This window comes from Indicator indicator, chromosome 30 (assembly GCF_027791375.1).
Source record: "Indicator indicator isolate 239-I01 chromosome 30, UM_Iind_1.1, whole genome shotgun sequence".
Taxonomy (NCBI): Eukaryota; Metazoa; Chordata; class Aves; order Piciformes; family Indicatoridae; genus Indicator; species Indicator indicator.
The window spans coordinates 3,278,455-3,295,907 of NC_072039.1; the positions used below are offsets into that span (position 1 = coordinate 3,278,455).

Below are 17,453 nucleotides of genomic sequence, written 5' to 3' on the forward strand. Positions count from 1 at the left end.
CAGTCTGATCCTTTTAAAAATGAGTTTGCAAAAGCACATGCAAATATTTACCCTCAGTCTAGTTGTGAATGCTTCAGCAGGGTGTTTCACAGGAAGGCAATTGCCTCTCTCTCTGTTTCCTCAAGAGTTTACAACCTCCACTAAAGCTCCAGAGGTTAAACTCTCACCTCACCTGGCCTGCTCTCACAGAGGGGAGGCAGCCCAGCAGGAAGCTCTCCCTGGATTACTGCTCTCCCACTTTCACCCTCCACTTGCTGCTACAACCTGGAAAAGGCTGGGCAAAGTTTTTACTGGTTTTTCTTCTTCCTCTCCAAAACCAAAATCAAATACACAAATTTACAGTCAAAACTCCACAATTTTAAATCTCAGGAGAGCAATTTCAATTCCCTTGTCTGTAACTACCTCCAACCTTTTAACAGCTGATTACAAAGTATTTTTTAACCACGTGCTTCAAAGAAATCTGAATTACTTTCACCCCTGTGCAACACCCCCAATTCACCACTTTTACACCTGCAATCACTTCTGTTCACCAATATTTATATTTGTGCTTGCTAATCAGGGAAACATCCCCAGTATTTGTGCTTGCAATTAGCACTGCCTGCAGTGAGAGGGAGGCTGATTTGAACAAATTAAATAATGAAACCCAAAAGCACAGCAGGGAAGGACTTTCTGGGACAGCTTTAAGCCATCTTCAAGTATTAATGACAAGTATCTTTTAGCATGAACAGGCAGCTGGGTGATCTCAGAGGGAGGTGCTTTAACAAGAAACTCAGTGTGACACTGGGATGGAGGCAAGAGACTATAAGCAGAAACAGGGAGCAGGAGATGTCCTGATGGTTTTGAATGGAGCTGAGGGAAGTGTGGGACTGGATGATTCGTCTGACATTGCCTGCGCTGGTCTCTTGGCTCAGCCTGGCACAGAGCAGTGTGAGGTTTTTTTTGGCTTTACACCAACACAGTTTTTGCCCTGATGTACACTGCATCTGCCTGGGAGAGGGGCACACCAGCATGCTCACATCTCACATAGCCTTCCAAGTACACAATGCACAGGTCAGGCAGCAAGCAAGAGAGACTCAAGAAGAGGATTAGCTGCAATCCTACCTGACCTCAGCTCTGCTGTGCTGCTCTGAACTCTCAGGCTGGCAATACAGTCAGCCTTCTGCTTTGCTTCCTACTTACAGTGCACTGGTGAAAGCAGAGATGTAGCCATGCTCTACAGGTAAGAAGACTGAGAAAAAGAAATTTCTATCACCTCAAAGTCATCTTCGGTGTTTAACTAACATTAATTGTTGGGAGCGATGTTACTTCTGTGTGATTTTCAGTAATTCCCAAGGAAAAAAACAGGCAAAATACTTTTAGTGTCTAAACTGCTAGAAGAATCAGCTAACCCAAGGATCTGTGCCAAGATGGTTTCTTTTGCCACAGAGCCCACTTTGGATTTTTGCTAACACACTTTAAGCTGCTTCCACTGTGTCACCGAACATATGTTCAACAAAAAGGAAGCTCTGGATTAAGAGAACAAAAAATATGTGTTCTCAGATGAAATCCTGAAGGCTCTGGGTGTTTCTTCAAAGCCACAAAATGCAATTGCAGATTGATCTTCTAGATCACACTCACCGTGGGCCAACAAATTTCACAGCATTAAAATAGCTCAATATAGAGAAATGGGAACAATCCAGCTGAAATAAACACTGGGAAACAGTTATTTGTTTGTTTATTTAAGCAAACACAAAACCATTTGCAAGTCTCATTAGGTTTGCAGAACTTTCTAATTTTTTTTTTTTTTAACCTTTTACCAAGTCTCATTATCTCCCAGGAGCTGAACAGATAGAGAAGCAAGCAGTCACCAGGCCCTTCTTGAAACAGTGTTAAAAAGCCTCCAAACAACAGTGTAGCTCATCGGAAGGGACACATACAAACAGGTAGGTTTTGCTCTAGATGTATGTAAACATATTGAAATAGAAGTGGGAGAAAGCTTTCCAGTTGTCTAGTGAGATTTTGCAGTAGGCCAGGAGGCACAATTATGAGGAGACTGCTAAAGCATTTAAAAAGATAAAATTTATTGGCTTGAGGTGTGCGAAGAGGGTTTTCAGCCTTTTTAATTACTGTTACAGTCTCCTCATTTCAATCTGACAGCACACAGGGACCTCAGCATGTCATTTACTCTCACAAAAGGCTTTAAGACACTGCCAGAACTGTGTGAGGTAAATACCAGGCTCCCTAAGGTGAATGGCAGATTGGAGGAAAAAAGCTGCCACCAGAACCAGGGAAAGTAGCAAACTGCTGTTTGGCTCATCCAAGAAGCCCGAAGACAAATGAAACAAACAGCCCTGAGCCACTGCTGTGATCTCCTACAAAGTGCACAATTAAAGTTTTAGGAGACTGAAAAAAGTGAAGCATCAACCAGAGCTATGGTTTTTGGAGTGTGCATTGTATCAGAACAAGTTCTTTGCTAATTTATTTCAAAGACAATACTTAGGCCCAAGAGTGAACATGCTGCTGGGGCAAAGATTTAAGAAATATAGTTCAGCTTTTAAAACCCCCCAGGGGCAAATGAAAGGTCTTTGTGCTTTGAACTACCTTGTCCAGCACTCAGACTCCCAGGTATTTACCTTTAATCTGATCAGCAGCTCTATTGAGGGAAGCCCCAATTAAAAGCCTCCCCCACTCCTTCAGTAACACTGTTCCAAGTTCTACATGCAGCGTAGAGGAGAAACATTCCAAACCTCACACACAACCCAGGGGAAACTTTCAAAAGCGTTCCTTACGTGCACTGCTCCGCCGCCACTTCTCACTTCCACCTGAACTTAAAAAACATTGATGTGCTGTTGATGTTCAATGGAAACAGTTGGAGATGGATGAGCAAACGGTCAGATGAGAGATACCAAAATGTCAGACAGCCTACCGACTGTTGTTGCCATGAGATCCAACAGTCAACATCAGTCTGATAAGCTATCCGACAGGATGGTACGGCCATGGAGATGTCACGACGCTTGGCAACACAAGAGGACATTCAGGCAGGATTGAACAACATTGGTGTCCCCACACCTTGCTCCACACACCTGCCCTAACCTAACACAGGGAGAAAGCTAATCGAAGCCAGAGCAAGATGTAACCTACTGTGTGCTCGCAAGCCTCCTTTTGGATAACGTTAATTGAATTCTAGGATTCTATGAAGAAAGGCAAATGAATTCTTGTTACTTACCCCTAGGATAAAAATGAAAACCAATAGTTTACAGATTCTTAGAGCAGTAACACAGATCCAGTGGCAGTGGGATGGATATCTACTTACTAAAGAGGGAATATTTAATTGTAATTATGCTCATGGACATTAGAGCTGGAACACACACCCATTCACAACAATGCTTTTAAAATAGCTGGAAAGCCTAATGTTAAGGTTCTCTACAAGGTTCTCTGCACCATTGCTGGCTTGGAAATCAAATCTGTTGTCAGCTGGACTCTTTTCTGCCCCTCTCTTCTCCTTCATTGCCTCTGGTGCTGTCATCAGTGGCAATCACTTGAGAAGAATTTATGATAACCAATACTGCTAGCTATTTAACTTGTCTGGTTTAACCATACTTCAAGAAAGTTACATCCTTTCTACTTCCTTCTGCTAAGGAAGAAGGTCTTAAGAGAACAACAACAACAAAAAAGAACAACAACAACAAAAAAAAAGAACAAAGGGCTTCAGCACCATTTGTGCAGGAAGGATGAGTAAAGCATGAGGTTCATGGGATTAAGGCTCAATAAAGAAACTAAAGGAACTGAGCATACAAAAGCAGAGAGGAAAAGAAAGAGCTCAAAAAGACTGACACAAGAAATTCTGGAATGATCAAAGATGCCTTTATAAAGTTTTATCTTCACTTCATTCTAAATATACAGAATAAAAAACGTCAGCTTTCAGCATTTGGACATCAATCAGCTCTGCTAACATGAAGTTTAAGAGGGTGGCTTTTCCAACCGAGAGCACGTGCAATGCAATGGACACTGGAGAATTCAGATGGAAAAGCCTTACCAGGAGGGGACATGCAACAGTTTGTATCCAATCTCTGTTCATTTATATACATTTTGATGGGCTTGAAAAGTTATGGAAAAAAAGCAAAAAAAAAGGCCACCACCCTTTGAAATTAAAAGTTACCCTTAGGTCAGTCAGGAGTTAAATCAGGAGATGGAGAGGATTAAATCATCAGTTTGGGAAGTAATTTGGGTGGACAACATTTGTCCTTAACATCCAGTTGCCCATCCTGTGTAACACAGCTCAGACCTGGAAAGCTTTGTCTATACCTTACCTTAACATTTCTAAGTTTGTCAATGAAACGTCTGCTCTAATAATCCAAATTACTTTCCAAATTAAATAAAAACTTGTTATAGTTGAAAAATCTGATGGTAAAAAGTTTTCCCCCGTTTTGAATAATGATGATTTTTTTTTTTTTTAGACATGTGGAAAGATGTGTGTCAACTGTCATGTGTCTGCTAAAACCCATTCCAAGGGGTTTTTTCCCGAGCTCATTTGGTTTTCTCTTCAGAGTACATCTTCTGTTGCAGTCGTTTGGCATAGCTCTGGGCCATGGAGTTGATTATAGATAAGATAAAATAACAAACCATGACAATCACCAACTTTTCAAACATCCAGGACAGCCAGTTTTCCCCCTGAAGAGACAAAACAGACGGAGAGAGGAACAATGAAGATTAGTGGAAAGCACAATGGAGCATTTTCCATCTTTTGCGTGAAAGGGAAGTGCCTAACCTATTTTTTATGATGGAATTTATCAAATTAAAAACAGGAACCGAGTGCAAGCTGACAGGATTCCTGCAGGTCCCCCTGTGAAGCTGATTTTAGTCCCTTGAAAGACAATGCAAGAAGGTTTGCCAAACACACTGCGAGGCAGATGAGGAATCCTCCAGCCTTACCAGTGTGCTCCTGATTTATTGTTCCCAGTATCGTTTCTTCTTTGCTAACAATTCAGAGCTCAGAATTAGCAACCCCTGACTGTCATTCCCTGTCATGTTCATCACAGAGAAAATAATCAGGCCATTGACTGACAATGTTTCTCTCCTAAACTCCTATATTGCGTTACCTCCCCATTACGATTCGATTCTTCTGGTGTCACCAGGAGCTGACTTCGGCAGCTCCACTTCCAGCGTTTTCCACGGCTACTCTCAACTTGGATTTTATGTTTGTCAAAGGAGGGCAGCAATGCACTGCACAACAATTACTCCAGTTTGCACAAAAGGAATCTGAATATTTAGTTAGTCCAGCCTGATCCTCCCTGACTGAATCTTTCGTGGTAAGAAATGGGCAAAGAAATATTTTGAAGAGCTAGAAGTATTCCGTGTGAAATCTGAGTTAGATGAATGGATTTTATCTACAAATGCTTTGCCATCTGAAGGATTTTCATGTCAAAGTTGCTCTGTCCTCACTGTAAATTCAGGATGTGTCTTTTAAAAGACTTTTTTGGGGGGGATTGTTTTTTTAAAATACTTTTTTATTATAAAAGGACACTTCTGCCCCTTTGTACCGACTCTAAATGCTGTATTTTAATTTTCCTTTCAAACACTCGAGGTTTGGGGATTTTCTCTTACTGGCCATAGATCCTCCTGGTTTCTGAAGTGCCGATGCAGCACACTGATACCAACTTTTTTTTCCTGCTTAAATTTCTCTTTCTAAACAGGCAGCTAACAGGAGACAAGACTTGCCATTGGCTTTACTCTGTTTTCTTTATTCCCCAAGAGCTTTAAATCCCGCTGCATACAATTATAGTATTAATTTTAATTCCCAGGTTGCTTTCAAAATGAGATTTTTATCTATTTCCCTGGGCAAATCTTTGGAAAGCAGAAACACGAGTTACCTTGGTAAACCTGACAAATCAAAAGACAGGTAGAAAAGGGAAAAATTAACTGGGGAGAGAGAGAGAGAGGGGGAGGAGAGAGAGAGGGAGTCAGGCAGAGAAGTTCTTACCTGTGGCATGCCACTGTCAGATTTGTGGTGAAGTTTTATCCTCTGAGCTTCCAAATATTCTTGAAATGGCTTCTGAAGAGAAGGACCTATACTTGGAATAGCACTGATGCAAAGTTCATCCCAGAGAACAAGACAAAATAGGGAAGGAAAAAAAAAAAGAAAAAAAAAAATTTATTTTTTTTTCCAAACTTACCACTTGGACCCAAACAGAACAAAGTTCAGACTGAGCTACAGCTCAGCAGGGCATTGCTACTTAAGAAAACAGATCACACCAAATCAAATGCATTTCATCTTTTTATCTGCTGCTTCTGAAAGGGACATCGTTTCCCCAGATCCTCAAAAAGTGCTTCAAAAGAAAAATCTTTCCGAGCAAAGCAGTGACACAACACACTGCTGCTAAGAGAGAAAGAAGCTGTGAGCTGGAGCATTTCCTTAGAGCCCAGAGAAGCCAGCTCAGGCTGTGCACTGGTGCAGTGCTGAGAATCAAATGAATGACTTCTCAGAGGTCCCACATTTATCACCAGCAGTTCCTGTAAGAACTGGTTTGAACCGATTAATAAGGAAATGACTTGTGCTTGTGTCATCCCTCAGTTAAAAAAGAAACTGCTCGCCCTATGACTTGCCCTATCTCCTCAGAGGAGCCGGCCCCTTTCTCAAACTAAGTCCTTATTAGGACAATCTGTGCGTCATCCTTACCGAAAAAGAATGCATTAGCGAATTCTGCAGGCGCCTCCCACAAGTCAGTGATTAACAAAGGAACAAAGGAGGAACTATGAACCCTCTTCTGAATCGTGCCATGGTTTATGGCAGACTTGCACAAAAGCTGCAATACATTACTGAACACCTTGTTCCTTGCATTAACGGTGTAAAGATCACAGTTGTGCTTAGGGAACCAAGAACCCTCTCCCACCTCTGCGGCGTGAAGGTGCTGGACAGACTCGCAGCAGCCTTCAAACTTCCTGCCTGCAAACGCCACGGCTCGTCCTGACCTTAATCTGAAACAACCGCGGTGACTTCTTTCCGTCTACACACAGTGCTACTCTGCAGGAGGTCCAAGGAACTTTAATAATTGTCAGGACACTTAAACCCCCCTCAAAGATCCAGGAGAAATCACCACTAACACCAGCAGCCCAGCTGGTGTGGTGAGAACACCAGCACAGTCCAAAGGCTCCCAAGCTTTCATCCACACCAACACTTCTAAATCCAGCCCCATTACTGACAAATAACTTAAATTTGAAAGAGAATTGAGATTTTAAAATTTAATTAATTTTTATTTTTAATTTTAAGGAAATCAATATGGTCTACATTAAAAAATAAGCAAACAACAACACCACCAGCTAAATTTCAACCCCTCAGTTCTCATTCTTTACACTTCAGGAAGGATTTAGTAAAACACACTTCAGACACCAAGACACACACATAGCTGTACAAGTGGTCATCTCCTCTCCCAGTGACTGCAGGAAGGCAAAATCTCAAATCTTTAAAATTATTTTAGTCTCCTGATCTGACACAATATTTATTCCCTTTTCCAGGCTAAAGCCCAATTAAAAATAGCAACTTTCTAATTACAGTAATTTATGAAAACGCACAGACCCAAGAAACAAAGTAGCTCACTTTCCTCCACCAAATTTCCTTCAATAGCCAGGGGGGCCTATTTTTTTTTCTGAATGTATTTACAAGAACAAGATTGCCTCCCTCATGATTCACCAGCACCACGATACAAAAGGGTGAGTAAATTCTGTGCCTGGATGGGTAACATTTCAGAAAGCAAAAAAGGAAGCAGCAAGTACCCCAGGTCTGGTCCAGACACCTCATACACCACCGTGTCAACTTCTACCACTGATTTCAGTGCTTCAATTTCTACCACAGATTTCTGGGGGTTCAGAACCATCCCATAAGAAGCTGAGAACTCATGGTAAAAGTTCTCAGAGCCACTCGCTGATCGACACGAGTCATGGTTTGAAACATGAGTTACATTTTGAGGTTTCTTTTCTTTTTCACATGACACTTGGAAGCCTGGAAAAGCTCCTGAAAGGTAATAGTTTACTTTTAAACTTCTGCATGATTATGAAATGAGGAATATTTCAATGAGGGGAGATGAATGATGAATAGAAGGGTTCTCCAAATGCCTCCATTTTTGTCTGAAAGCTGAACTAAGTGCCTGGTTAGCATGAAACAACAAAACAAAGATTTGAAAGCCAAGTTCAGACAGCTTGAAGAGATCCTGGTGCATCAAGACTGTATTTTAATTTTTTTTTCACTTATTCATCATTTGTATTCTTTTGTGAGCGTGACTAAGATTTAAGTGCACAACATTCACTGTATTAAAGCTAATTGAAGAAAGAGCTGCAAGATCCTGAATGCAAGGACCTTGGCTTCTAAAACTGCAATATTTTGCACATTCACAGAGGCTTTAATACTGAAAAAAAAATCCCCAAAAGCAGCACAAATTTAATCAAGGAGTAAAAGGAAGCAGAGTAACACCCAGAAAATCTTGAATTCACAGTACTAGGAATAAAACTCTTGAAATCCCATTTCAGTGGGATGATATCAGTTTGACAAAACTCCATCACTTCATCAGCCACCTAACATTTGTCAATATCCAAAGCAAAGATGTAATCTTAGATCTAAAAGTCTTCAAAATCAATTTTCATTTTACTGAATTAAAACCAAATGAGTGGAATCCTGACCCTAGTGAAGTCGAACTCCCTAACCCTGTTCTTCTCAAAGCAGGAGGGTTAATTTCAAGATTTACACTCACAGCAGACAGAGGCCGAAGGAACAGATTTCCATCAGAATTCTGTGCCACTTTGCAACAGACTTAAGTTACACCTCCAAGAGTGCTGCACTTTCAGAGTCTAGATGCAAACCACAGGGTAGTTACACATCCCACTTCAGGAGGGAAGATGCTGGAAGATAACCCTGCAGAATTATCTAAGCTTAATTCCTTGCATTTTCCTTTGAAAATCAGACCCTTTGTCTTTCAAATACAGAATACTAAAGGGTAACAAAATAAAAGGCCTTTGGTGCACAACAAAACTGAGCTCATCCACACTTTGTAGTTTCTATCTGCCACAACAAAACACACAAAACCCACCCCAAACACACAACCTGCCCTCCTTTGTTAAAGGCTTAAACTAGAAGTCTCAGTCAGCTCCTTAAGACTCCCATTAAAGAAACAAAAACAAGAATGAAAAAACAAAAATCATTCAGCAGAAGCTGTCAAAAGAAGCACCGAGACAGCCTGCACCAGATGCAGTCCTTGTTATTAATGCTGCAGTTAACAGCAGTCAGGATTTGCTCTTAGGAAGAGAGGTGCTGCTGTCCTTGTGTATTACTTGAAAACTAAACAGTTTGTACCAAAAATATTCAGGGAAAAAAAATAGCTTTGTAATTTATTTTTTTAAATTATTATTTTTATATATATATATTTTTTTAGGGAAAAACCTCTCTGAAGATATTTAGATTGAGAAGAAATTTGAGAAACAGTTAACACTAAATGCCAATTTTTGTTTTCATTCATGCCAGTTCTCTGCTACAACGGAATAAGATTTCACAAGGAATTGAAATTGAAAAAGAGACTTCCAAAAAACCAAACAAATTACACTGACACACAGAGAAAAACTGGTACAGCCTAAATTCATTAAAATCATAGATTTCAGTAAAAAACATTACTTGCTTTCTAATACTACAACATTAACACCCATTAAGGATTTTGCTTCACTGTAGAAAACACTGCTGAAGCCTGTTTACAGAAGTATTAACTGGTATTTGGAATTAAACAGATTAGTAATAGTAGAAGATTTATTTTTAGTATGTTTATTATATTTATTGTTAATGTATTTATTTTATTATATTTATTTTTATTATACTTATTGTTAATATATTTAATGATATTTAGTTTAATTATATTTATGATTAATATATTTATATTATATTTAGTTTAAGTGTATCTATTTTAATTATAATTATTTCTATTATTTCTTTGTTATTCTTCTTTGTTATTACGTTGTGAATATTTTTTTGTTGTTTTGTTCTTATTTAATTAAGAGCCACGATTTCTAAAAAGAAAAAAAAAAAAAAAAAATCACACTTCTCCCCCTCCACCCCCAGCAACTAAAGCAAAACTTCACCTCTAACTGAAGCCTAACACTACAGAGATTCAAGCAAAGCTGGTCTAGGTTTAGTTTAAAAATTACAGCACATTCAGAGCCTGACAATATGACTCTAAAACTTCTCTTGCAGTTGGAGCTAGGCTGTGTTTATCAGTTCTCCAGTTCTGCATTTGCTTTTCAAAGGCTGACTGTCACCAGCTGAACTTCAGATGGCTGTCACTGGTCATGAAGTGGTAGGAAAGATTTGGGGGGAAACAAATCTTTTTAACAGACTCTTTGGAATTATAGGTAGGAGTTTTCTCAAGGGCCTGTGGATGAAACACTAAACCAAAGGGGGAAAAAAAGAAACCCAGGTATTGTGTGATCCTGTGATTTTCCTCATGCCAGCTTAACGAGAAGCAGAAGGTTATTCAGTACCCCAAATCAACTGCATTTTTTAATTGATATTAAAAATACTTCCTTAAAACAGTTTTTTAAAATTATCTTGGAGGTATTTTCCAACCAAAACAATTATTTGACTCTATTTAATCATCATATTTGGACATTTGAAAGGCCTCTTTTTCCATCTTGAAGAGTATAGGCAACTCTTAATGAAACTTCACAACCTACGCATGCAGAGTCTGTGAGCGCTCAGATAATTACAAGCTGTGCCACATGCTGAAGTATGATTCCCTCTCAAATGCTGCAGTTTAGTAGCAGGGTCCTAACATTTCACAACAGATCTATCAGTCCATGATTTAGGACATAAACGTTCCACACGTGCAGAGTCACCTGCTTTGCTAGAGAGAAACGGTGGAGCTAGCAACTCTTTTCAAGAAGCCCTCATTTTAGGCACATTAATACAGTGGGGGTTTTGCTGCTAATGGAACTGTCTCGTTTGTTAGAGGCCTCTATCAGCAAGTGATGATTAAGCAGCTGATGAAGCAGTTCTTAAACCCCACTTATTCTGATGGAAATTTAAAAATGTAAATAAGAACTTCAGTGGCATTCAGTCCTGAATGTTCTTCCCTATTCAGCAGCTCCTGAAACAACTGGATGCGGCTCCCCAGTTGTGACGAACAAGAAGCATTTAAGCACCAGAGGTTTAAAAACATGGAAGTCTATTTTATCATGGAAATAGCAATCCAAAGGGAAATGAGAACCGCAGGAATTGACTAGATGGTGCAAAACAAGGCTCCCAGGCTGCAACACACCGAAGCCCTGCTTGGAAAGGTGATGCAATATTGAGTCACAAGCCCGTTTTATGGATGATCTTGCTAAGATCCACAGCTGTTAATTTGGAAAAACCGTTTAACTGTTAACGCGGGGCTGGTTGGGTCAGACTCTCTGGCACGTACACTTTGTCCTCGTCAGGACGTTCGCAGAGCCTGGGGACAAACAGCAACGTATACATTTTGCTCAGCTTCAGCTCTGTGAGCTACTCTAGCTAGAGAAAAACATCCTTTTAGGAAATGCCAGCACTACAACTCCAAACGAAGACAACAGAGAAAGAAGATTGGAAGCAACAGAAAACCAAACTGGGGAGTGGGGGTGGGGGAAATCTCACTGTGCCTTTTGTCAGCACAAAGCCTGCAGACATCCAGTATCTCAGGCTGCAGTCCTGGAGCAAGCATGGCCCAAGGCCAGGGATTATCTCCTTCTACAAAAAAGGGAGTTAAGTGGCACTGAAGAATGTGACAAGCAAGGAGGGAGCGTGCTGGGATGGAGCCTTCCCTCCCTGTACCTCCAACATCTTTAAGTAATTTATTTAGAGCAGACCAGCTATTGACAGCTGGGACAGGAAGGGCTCAAGCAAAGGCTTTCACCTTCTGAACAATTATGCAAAACACCATTAAACCATCACACTCAACACTAGTTCCTCCCACACAGTTTCTCTGCATTAGCTTCACATTTCTCCATTCCCCTGTAAGAACATAAGATGCCTTTTGAAGTTCGTTTCCATCCTGATGCAGTCTATGAATCTGTGTAAAAATCCATCCCACAGCTCAAAAGCCCTACAGCATTTAGTGACAGCACCAGATTTGGTTTTTTTAGCCATCCCTCCCTCCAAAGGAACTGGAAGCTTTGCTCCAGCACAGCATCAACTTCCTTCTAAGCCACACATTTTACAAACCACTGAAAAAACAGATTCCAACGGCAATATTTTTGTGCCACTGGACAAACAGTGAAGCTGCTTAACTTGTTCACCTTTCTTCTTCAAGTGAGCTGAACCTTCAATGGTTAATTTTTTTCCAGACAGTGATCTAAACAGGCTTAACGGTTAGTATTTTAATGAGCTGTCATTTCCTGTGCTGATAAAGATTCTCACAGTATTTAAACCATCCATTTCCCTGAGGCTCTGCCAACACCAGGACCCTGCAGTGACTCAGGGTGGACCTCAGCCTCCTGCTTGACTCAGCCCTGACAGATGATGCTGCAGCAAACCTGGAGCCTGGCTCAGAGCATTCACAGCAAGACCTGGGCTCCCAAATCAGAGGAGTAACCACAGCCTTCAACTTCTATCATCACCACTTCAGCCTCAGAGCGTTGGGTGAAACTTAGATGTTATCTGCCTTCAGCCTTCTAGAACTGCAGAAAATAAATCTAGTTTATGGTCAGGACCAACAGAAACATTTTGGGGGTTAAAAGGCTACTTGGCAGATTCACTTGCTTTACAGGAGGAAGAAAGAATCTCTCTTATTTGAAGATTACTGGGCTAAAATTGTTCCACATTTGATGTCATCTATACCTGGAGCTATGCTCCAATACCCACAGTAACCAAGCTGGCTGCAAACCATTTGTTTTTTCCCTTGGGACATTCTGTTATGTTAAAATCAATGCTTTCAAAAATAGGAATTGCAACATCTCAGAACTGCTGGTTCTTAACTGTACTCAATATTGCTTTTTGTAAGGAAACTCCTATGTGTATTTTAAAAATAGATTTTTGTACACAATTTAGAAAGCAGCAGCTCTGCTGGTTCGGAGTTAAATCCTACAAGCCTTTTGCAAACAAACTTTTATACTTCTGTTGTGATCCACTGGAAGGTTTTCAACCCCAAAGCTACTCAAATTTCATCCACATCTGTGTCCCTTTCAAGGAGCTAAAGCCTTTTTTTTTTTTTTTTTTTTTATGCAGAGCTGATCTATTGTGCACAGGGTGTATTGTGAGGGCACAGTCCCACAGGTTTCTGATATACTTGTGGGAGGAGAGCCATTGATTTATTGCACCAAGAAATGCCAGGTGTGTTGCTGTAACCTTCCAGAAGCAGTTCTCTCATGAGATTGGGAAGTCTCTGCCCTGTTACTTCAGGTTGGCTTTGGTTCAGTTCTACTACAGAGATTGGAATCTATCTTTCCAAGTACCCTTTCATGAAGGTGCCAGTTCAACAGGATGTGGACTTTCTGGCACGCACACAAACCAAAGGTCCACCAAGTCAGAAGGTGAGGTTGGCACATCAGGCCTGGCTCCTCTGACGCTGCTCTGCCCAGAGCAGCACCACAGGAAGCATGAAATGACCTGGCCACACCATGGGGTCATCCCTTGCTGAAGGCCCCCTGAAATCCCATGGCACAATATACATCTTTCCATCCCAGAACAACTGATCCCTTCTATCACTGTAGCTATTTGACTCATACTCTAAAGAAAGAACCTGAACCTAAATTGTGAATTATTTTGGAAAAGAAAAACACAATCTTTAAGCAAAGTTTCCAGTTACATCAGTCAGCAGTTGTACTTTTTCTTGTGAAAGGAACATCATGCTCCTCACAAGAATCAACTGAGATTAAGTTGTGAAGCAAAGAATTACAGCACAATAAATTGCAGCAAACTGGTTTGTCAAGGCAATGGTTCAAGTAGCTGTTTTTCCTTTAAGACATGCAATTGCTCACAGCAGCCTGCATAGCTGGGGAGCATGAAAGTCTGCTGCACAAAACCCAGCAGGTTAAGAGCCCCTTCAGAAGCACTGATCTTTTGGGGTAGATTTTCAGTTTGTTGATTTACACTTCCCAGTGTTAACAGGGCACTAACCAACTCACTTCCAGGAATCTGTGGAAGCATGCAGACTTTTTTTAACAGGCATTTCACTGGCTTCTATTTAAACTTCAAATTAGTTTATTGACTCAGTTCATTAATTGAATTGATTAGCTTCTACTTCTCTTAAAATTGGCCAGGCACCATTTGCTACAGGCGGGGGCTCATTTTGCTGAGAAGATGGCCTGCCTGGTGCACTACAAGCACTCCTCAGTGCTCACACCTCCCCTTCAGTGACTACCACAGCCTCTAATTAAGACATTCTGCAGCCTGCTGAGTGAGTTTATCATTAACAGTAGTCAGAGGGAATTTCTGCCTGAAGGGTGGGATTTGTCCCCAAGGGATGCAACCCTACCACTTGCCACTGAAGTTCAGACGCTGCTGAGATGAAGGCCATATGCTATCTGATGCTATAAAAATCCTGTTTATGCTATAAAAAAAAACCCTGTTTATGCTATAAACCCTCTGTTTTTAGGTTGCCCAAGGAGGTTGTGGATGCCTCCTCCCTGGGGGTATTCAAGGCCAGGTTGGATGAGGCCTTGAGCATTTGAATCTAGTTGAGAGGTGTCTCTGCTTATGTCAGAGAGGTTGGAGTAGGTATCTGAGGTCCCTTCCAACCTAAGCCATTCTAGGATTCTATGAACTTTTTTGATGGCTATTAAAGTTCTAAAGCTCTTAGCTAATTTTCACCCAACATAAGCAGAGCATGCTGAATTTAAAGATAAAAAAAGAAAAACAATCAGATTTTTTTTCCCTGAACATCTACCCAGAACTGATTGCAGCCATTTCTGTGGATGCTTTGTGCTTTCAGGACTATTTCTTTTAAGTAATTTTCTGGGAATTCTTAATCCACATTAAAACTTGCCACTTCAAAGAAAATATGATGGTGCTTAAAAGCAATATTGCTCAGTGTGACTTCATAAACAATCCTGCAGCTGTAGGTAGACAAAACAATTTAATGGAAAGATTTAAGAGCCAAAAGAAAACCCACAACACATGATAATTAAATATTTCAGACAGGCAAGGTTTGGCCTAAAACCAGCATCAAAGTTGTTTAGAAGGCTGATCAGTAAGTCCTTTGAGTGACAGAAAGCAAGACACAACTCTCAGACATCAACTTCCCTCACAAAAGCTCACAAAGTTAACACAGCCTGAGAGAAAACATTTTGCCCTTCCAGCATTTTAAACAGCAACAATACAACTTTGAACTATTAACTTGTAGAACAGGTTGAGAAGTATGAGCCCCATGTGAGCTTCCAGTACCTTTCTAACCCTCTTCAGCTTTGATTTCCAGACTCCTGTTGGCTCCACTTTCAGTCCAGCCATGCCTCCTTGTCCCAACAAAGCTCACTGCAGCTGTTTGCCTTGCTGCTGCCACCGCTCACCCTTCTTACCTTTTCCTCTACACCACCTACCAAAAATGCTTAATGTTTTGTTTTCTAAACAGCCTCTTAATTTCCTGGCACTTGTTTCTCTCCCCCTGTCCCCCCTTTTTCTTTCTTTATTTTAAAGAGTATTTTAGGATCCTTCAGTAATGGAGACCTAGACAAAACTGTAAAATCAAATTACCCAAAATGATAATAAACCAGCCTGGTTATGGCAGGCTCAGTGTGCAATGCCAGCAGCATCCAGCAAGACAAGCAAACAACTGAGCCAGGTCTGCAGGTGAATCATTTTTGCTTTTTGACTGAGAATCATGTAGTTACTGAGAAATTCTCTCTGGCTTATAAAAATCAAATAGTCTCAGACTTTATCTCATAACTCAATCCTCTGTCTAGATTTCAGCTGTCCTGTATATTAATGCATTCATTATTTCAGAGTATTGTGCTTAGACATTCCCTATTGTGCAAGAGCGATATCCCAGACTAAAGAAGTCTTAAGTCATTGTGCTGGATAGAATGTGATCAAAACAAAGTTACTGACCATTAAACAGAACTATATTTTAATTTAATAACAAGGGATTTAATACAAGCTATTGTTGAACATGTTTTATACTCCACTCTAAAAGAAATTGATGAGGTAATGCCAGCAGACAGCTTGAGAAAAGTCAATGATACCAGGACATTCCAAAAATCTCACTGTCTCCCGAGAACATTTTTTAACTCTGACATCAACCATCTAATAAAATCCCAATCCAACAGAGGTCTTGTGAATGCATTCAAAGTAATTTGATGCAAAATTATCTCCAAGACAGATGAAGTAGGGAATAAAACCCCCAAACCCTACTAGTTTTGGCTCAAAGATTTGCAGGAGAGTAAATCTTGGGAAGTATACCTGACCTAGCAGCAGTGCTGATCAAAAGGCAGCAGTAAATTGTTGAGTGTTCCTACTAAGAAAAGCTAACTAAGGATGGCTAAAAGGAGCCATGTTTCTCTCTCTCTCTGTCTTTTTGAATAATGTTCAAAGCAACATATTAATTTTGAAGTTTGGTACAAATCAGATGCCCAATCAGAAGATCAGGAAGAAATAAAGTCAGAATCTGTTTCATTAGTGAAGTGCCCCCAGAATGTTTCTTCTGAAGCTCCTTTTGCTGGGTGTGCAGCATTACTACTTCAAGTTTACATATTTCATAAGGAATTATTTCCAGACATTCCTCCCTTGAAACCTCGCTTGAGGAGTGTTGCTTTTTGGACTTTATCTGAAAATAGCTATTATGATTTGGATAGCAAAATGTCAACCAATTTGCTCCATGTAGCAAGTGAAAGACCTTGGAAAAGTAGACACCTCTTGGAATTTATTTTGTGGATCCAGATTAGGAATCTAGTTTAGGAAAAACTAAACAAAACAAACCCAACCAAACACATAAACCTTCACAAAACCCAAAATAAGCCCTCTACCAAACCAAGGCTTTCTATTTAAATACTTAGACACACACAATTCCAACTTAAAACCTCCACCCCTAACATTAATCTGATCAGTGCACTGAAAGCAGGCAGTGGCTTTCCCCCTCCCACAACACAATTGTTCCTTTGAAGACCTGTGCACGAATTTTTGATGAAATCCATATGATTTCATCCAGTTGCCTACATTTCAATGAATTAAGCTGCATACTTTGCATTCAAGCAGTCTGTGAAACTCCTGCACGGTCCGAGAGGCACTCCTGCCATGTTATTTGCTGGATTAGCAGGCAGGAAATGTTAACCATCAACAATGGATCTTAAAATTACTCAGAATTTCATGACTGAGCAGGTAGAGATGAAGCAAAAGCCTAACACTTCATCCTCAGTATCCAGTCTTCCTTTGAACTCAGAAGCAACGTTTAAGTCTGTTGGTTTAATTGTCTTTTTTTAATTTCCTCCTTACCTGGGATTTGCTTATTTGTTTTGTTTGTTTGATTGTTTTAAAGTGAGATTTGAATTTAAAAATAAGT

At 40.3% G+C, this 17,453-nt stretch overlaps 1 protein-coding gene across 1 annotated transcript in view; it reads right to left on the minus strand.

Annotated features, from left to right (window-relative positions):
• Window positions 1-3,848: 3,848 nt before the first annotated feature.
• Window positions 3,849-17,453, minus strand: part of VMP1 (vacuole membrane protein 1) — a 65,702-nt gene continuing 52,097 nt past the window's right edge. Inside the window, exons 11-12 of the mRNA XM_054394146.1 lie at window positions 5,960-6,062; window positions 3,849-4,650 (exon numbers count right to left, since the gene is read on the minus strand). Coding sequence (XP_054250121.1) covers window positions 4,507-4,650; window positions 5,960-6,062 — 247 coding nt within the window. The 3' untranslated portion in view covers window positions 3,849-4,506. The remainder of the gene's footprint in view (window positions 4,651-5,959; window positions 6,063-17,453) is intronic.